The sequence below is a fragment of the Corylus avellana genome, chromosome 5 (genome assembly GCF_965113065.1).
Source record: "Corylus avellana chromosome 5, dhCorAvel1.hap1.2, whole genome shotgun sequence".
NCBI classification, from domain to species: Eukaryota; Viridiplantae; Streptophyta; class Magnoliopsida; order Fagales; family Betulaceae; genus Corylus; species Corylus avellana.
This window is the reverse complement of record NC_142494.1, coordinates 1257855-1263934: the sequence shown is the minus strand read 5'-3', so window position 1 is coordinate 1263934 and position 6080 is coordinate 1257855. Positions and strand designations below refer to the sequence as shown.

Sequence of the window (6080 nt, the reverse complement as noted above, 5' to 3'; positions counted from 1 at the left end):
AGAAAAAAGTACTCATTTGGTAAAAAAAATTAAAATCGCTTTTAAGTGTCCAAAAAGCCTAAAAATAACCAAAAAGTACTTTTGGCAAAAGCTTAAAAATGAAACTTTTGCCCAAAAACTCTTTTTGACTTAAAAGTTCTATTTCTCAAACACAATCCCAAACAGGCTCTTAAGTGAATATTCTTTGAAGACTATTGAGGTAAGGGAATCACTAACCATTTCTAAATTTAATTTCATGGCATGATTTTAGTGTAAATGATCTTTAATTACTTTATGAAAAATGTTTAAGTTATCTTATTCTTATGCTTACATGAAACGATTGCGCTTAACTGAAATATTTTCATAAGAAAGTAATAAACTCGAAAAGTTATTTTATGTAAATCATCTTTTATGGGTACAATGCTTTACTTTCATGAATGTTCTAAATGAAAGATATTCCAATTCAAGGAACTTTATAATTTTGGAAAATTCCAAAATTAGGAAGGTTTTATTTATATAAGGAAATGTTTTCCATTATATAAAGTTCTAATTATAAAAAAGTATAGAAAAGTAAAACTCTCATGCACGTTGCCCGAAGACGTTTTAGGAGAAGTAAAAGAAAGGGATAAATGCAAAATTGGTCCATGTCGTTGGCCTAATTTACAAATCACTCCCTGTGGTTTAAAAATTAATTTATAGGTCCATAGGGTAGGCCAAAATAACATTTTACTCCCTGAACTCATTTTCCATTAAATGACTTAACATAAACCGTTACATTGCCACATCACACCCAATAAAAATAAGACGGGTGTTCTTTTTTATTTATGCTTTTAAAAAATGACAAATAAGTTTTTCCACATTATTTTGAGGCTCCAACACACACTCCACGTCAAATTAACTAAACATAATCCCTCTATATCCCCTGTGCCGCCATCGTCTTCATCTTCCCCAATGATCCTTGTCGTCGTATTCATCTTCGTCTTCATGTTGTCATCTCCATCTTCCCCATAGATTCTGCGTCCATCTCCAAGTGAGCTATTGAGTTTCGTAGTACGACTGAAATCGCCGTCAGATAATCGCCGAAAATGTCATGACGGTAAGCCACCTTGCTTTGGAGCTTTTTTACTTTCACCTTGATTAATTGAGTCGTACTACGAAACTCAACAACTTACCAAGAGATAGACGTAAGAATCGGTGGGGAAGATGAAGACGACAGCATGAAGACGAAGATGAATACGACGGCAATAATCGTTGGGAAAGATGAAGATGATGGTGGCACAGAGGATATAGAGGGATTAGGTTTATTTAATTTGACGTGAAGTGCGTGTTGGAACCTCAAAATGACATGGAAAAACTTATTTGTTATTTTTTTAAAAGCATAAATAAAAAAGAACACGTGTCTTATTTTTATTGGGTGTAATATGACAATGTAACGGTTTTTGTTAAGTCATTTAATGAAAAATGAGTTCAGGGAGTAAAATGTTATTTTGGTCTACCCTATGGACCTATAAATTAATTTTTAAACCACAGGGAATGATTTGTAAATTAGGCCAACCACAGAGACCAATTTTGCATTTATCCCAAAAAGAAATGAGAAAAGTTTTATAAAATGAGGGCAACTGTGGGATGAGACAATTATTTTGGCCAAAGGGAATTCAGAGAAGACATAGCACAGTAATGACGCAAGAGATGGAAGCGCAACCCATTGAGAAGGACGTTAGAGGCTGTGGGGTCATCACTATGTTTTGCCACGCTCAGTGCACCTTGGTTAATTAGGTGGCCCATAATCATGCACCTCGCGGCGGCCACGAGCATGAGAAGGGGTCCTTCGTGATTACGCGCAACTCTAGTACTAGACGAGGCGGATCGAATTATGTATGTGGGACATGCAAGAAAAAGTTAAGATTGGTTATTTATACCTATATGTTCAAACGAAGTAAATCTGCTCTATGAGAGTGTTACAAAAAATGATTTGAATGAAAAAGAATTTATATCAAGGGTTAATTACATTTTTAGTACCTAGATTTTGACTTTTTTATTTATTTTTTCACCTACATTTCAAATTGTATCATAGAGGATACCTGACTTTTGGAAAATAGACTAACTTAGTAGTACCTCCATCACATTCTGTCAGTCCAAACTAACAGATTGCCACACAAAATGCCACATATTCTAAAAAATAAAAATAATTAAAAAAATAAACTGTATATATATATATTAAAAATTTTTGGGGTGGCATTTTTGGCTAATATTGGAGTTGGCCGAACCACTCCCAATTGCACAAGAGAGCAAAGAAATTAACAAAATCAGTCTTTCTTTGAAAGGCTAGCATTCAGAAAACAACGAAAAGCGTGGAAACTACACAGCAAGAAAAGAAAAGAAAAATGAAGAATTTGTTTCTCTAGGACGCTAATATGATTTCGGTGGTGTTTTTCTGCAAGATCGAAAGTCAGATCTTGATTTTTAATTTTCGTTCTTTGTGTTTTGTTAATGTTTAACACTTCGATTATGTAATTTATTTTTATGAACATGAGTAAAGCCTAGCATTTTTATTAGGTGTTCGATCTTGAGATTATTTTATTTGTTGTTCTTCATAAATTAATAAATTAATAATTGAATGTGAGGGATAATTTTAATTTGAAATTAATTTCACGAGAACAAATTTATTTTAATTTGTTATGATTTTTTGTTTATATCAAATGCTATTTTGGTTCAAATATATAATAAATCTTTAATTTATCTTGCGTTATATTATTAAAATAAATTATTAATTAAATCATATTCAATTTATTTTATTTTTTATGAGTGCTTTCTTGATTTTCTACTAAGTTGATCAGTTAATTATGTCTCAAGAATACGGTATATATAAAATGTTAGGTAGATCCTTAAAGGCTTAGTATTTTCTATTAATTTTCTCCAACGTCAATTTATTTATTTAGTTTATCCACTTCATTATGGAAAAACAACAAATCAAACAATTTATTTTTTCTAGCTGCATTATAATTTTATTTTAGCGTTTACAATTTATTGAGGATCGACCTCTTACTTACAAAAAATTTATTATTTGTTATATCCTGCACTTGATTTTTGCCTTCTTTGCCATCTCTTTCTTGTTAAAAAACAGTTCTGATAGTGCAAGGAGGAGGATTCTGGTAGCCACCAATGATGGGATTGACATTAACACATCGAGAAGTAGCAGGGCCATCTTTTCCATTATATCTGAGGTCTATGTCACGAAGCTCCACATTCTCACATGGTAGTGATGAACTACAAACAAGCACGACAGCGCTCTTTCTCGCAGAAGTGCCTCTTATGTTCTTGAAGCTAACATTGCTGATCTTCACCTTTGAAGGAATCTTAAGAAAAAGTAACCAAAGTATTGTATTAGTAATATTTCCTACGTGTCTAGCAAATTCGACACGAAATTAGTGAGCTAAGATTAAACGGTGTACCCATTTAATTAAACATGTTGGGTTATGGTTGACCTATATATATACTGTTATACTCATGCCTCGAGATGATTTGAACTCGACATGTGACATAAAGGCTATAAATTTTTTTATACGGACCATAAATCTAACACGAACCTAACATACAATCAGTGGATTATGGCGAAGGGGTTTGATCCGTTTATTTAAGCGGGCCGGGTTATAGTAACTTATATAGTCTAGATCTCATACTTATATTCAGTACTATTCAAACCTGGCAGAACAAGATCTTTTCCAGTTCATTTAAACTCGATAATATCCAATTAGTTATATGTGAGGGGTATTTTTGTCTTTTCACTTTTTGAAGGGATAAAAATACCTAAATATTCTCCAATTCATTTAAACCGAATAGAATCCTAATTCAAACCGGGGTGAACACAAATCTCCGCCCCTAGCTATAATAACATGAAACTTGATCGGTGTGATGTTAAGTACATACCTCTGGTTTGCACACATTCCATGGGCAGTAACCTTGGTCTACGATGATAGGAGCGTCAACATTATTTATGATAATGTTTTCAAAAAGAATATCAGAGGCAGATCCAGGATAAGAATCAGGCCATGTTTTGATTCTCACGCCATTCGATGTGTTTGTAAGATTACAACTAATAACTCTGACCCCAGACACAGGCTGTTCATTTTGGTACATACCAAGACTTCCAATGCTGATTCCATGTCCTGGTCCACAGTTTACCCCCTGAATAAGTATATCCCGGCTGCCATCACCGATGGAGACACAATCATCTCCAGTTGAAATCTGTGAATTAATCACATTAATCTTCGTTGAACGTCCAATGTGAATTCCATCCGTATTCGGGCTATTTTGAGGTGCTTTGATTGTAACATGGTCGAATGTAAGATTTTGGCACCCAAGAGCATGGATGTGGAATTGTTTGCTATTATACGATGATATGTCTCGGACAATTGAATTGGTGACGTAGTCGAACCTTATGCTCTGTTGATTTATGAAAGCACAATCACCAAAAATTGTCATTGATTACTTTCAGGCAATTTGTTAAAAAGTGGTGCCAATTGTACACAAATAAAGTTTTTCTTCAAATTAGGTTAAAGTAAATTGATTGGGATCCTCGGCAACACCCATCAAATTCCCCATCAATTTTTTTTTAAATCATGGCCATCCATTCTCAACCAACAACTAAAAATGGGCCACGTGTATCATTTAATATAAAATAATAAAATATTATTTAAAATTTAAAAATAAATATAAAATAAAATAAAATAAAAATTATTAAAAAAGATGGGGTGGTTTGGCCACCCCATTTTCCCCCTAAGGGTTTGCCGGCCACCCCAGCTCAGCCTAGGGTGTGGCTTCGACCACCACCATGGCTCAGCTGGGGTGGCCAGCCACCCCATATTTTTTTATTATTATTTTTATTTTGTTTTATATTTTATTTTTACAATTTAAATAATAACATATTATTTTTTTAATTCGTGAGACACGTGGCAGCTTGTAGACCCTTTGATGAGATTTAATGGCCAAAATTTCAAAAAAAATTGATGGGCAATTCCCCAGCTATTGTTGGGCGTCCCAATCCAAAGCAAATTCCTTTAAATCAATGTGAGAATTAAATATTCTAAAAATAGATGTAAGCCTAACAAACTAGTTTGGAAGAAAACCCTATATATTGAACACAACTAAGGTAGAATTAAACTTACAATGGGAAGATGGGCGCAGTAGCCATTTTTGGAACAACCATTTCTACTCCAAGCAGTTTCTCCTTCGCCATCAAAATATCCAGTGCCCGACACAATTAGGTAGTCGATACTTTGAAAGGCGATCCACCTATCCCCCTTGAAGTAATTGGGATCTCCTGGGGAATGTATGCTGCCTAGAACATTAAATTCTATTGGACTCTTGCAAGGACCCAAAAAAGTTATGTTGCCCACCCTATACATTGCTTCTGGAACTACAACTTTACTAGAGCCTGGATAGGCACATGCATCTTTCCAAGCTCTTGCCACAGCCTAAAGACAAAATGAATGATCATGGAAGTGATTTTTTTAGCCAGCAATAGTTCTGATAAACATATATTATATTTGCATGATCATAATTAAGGAGAATATGGCTTACCTCGGTGATATCAATATTAGGCTTTGCTCCATAATTTCTCACATCAAAGACTCGGGTTTGGGCATTAATGGCAGTGGTTAACAATATTAATAGCAATGATATTGTCGCAACATTCACTTCTAAACCCATATTTACACTTCTTTTATTCTTAATTTGCTTAGTGTAAATATTGGGTTTAGAAGAATGATGAATATTCCATTTTGTTTTGAGCCATTTATAGTGAAATACAGAAGCTCAGCACCATTGAAATTCCAAACTAATTTCTACAATTCTACCCATCATTGTACAGTTTCTTTGAGAGTCTAGTTGTAAGATTTTAGATTTAATTAGATTTTTTTTTTTTCCCTATTATTAGTCTTCTTGAATACTTCCTTCCATTGATAACAGTCTACATACTGCAATGTCCCCCTAACAAAAAAAACAAAAAAGTACTGACATTTGTCCGTAAATTATTTTCTTGTTGAGAGAATATTCATCTAAAAGGCTCCCTCCCTCGTTATTGAGAGAGTGTTCGATTTTTA

At 33.8% G+C, this 6080-nt stretch overlaps 1 protein-coding gene across 1 annotated transcript; it reads right to left on the bottom strand.

Annotated features, from left to right (window-relative positions):
* Positions 1-3092: 3092 nt before the first annotated feature.
* On the bottom strand, positions 3093-5688 carry LOC132180681 (exopolygalacturonase-like). The gene is made up of 4 exons (XM_059593584.1): positions 5560-5688; positions 5145-5453; positions 3907-4422; positions 3093-3335 (listed from the first exon to the last, which is right to left on the bottom strand). The coding sequence occupies exons 1-4, from the start codon at positions 5686-5688 to the stop codon at positions 3093-3095; spliced, it is 1197 nt and encodes a 398-aa protein (XP_059449567.1).
* Positions 5689-6080: the final 392 nt, after the last annotated feature.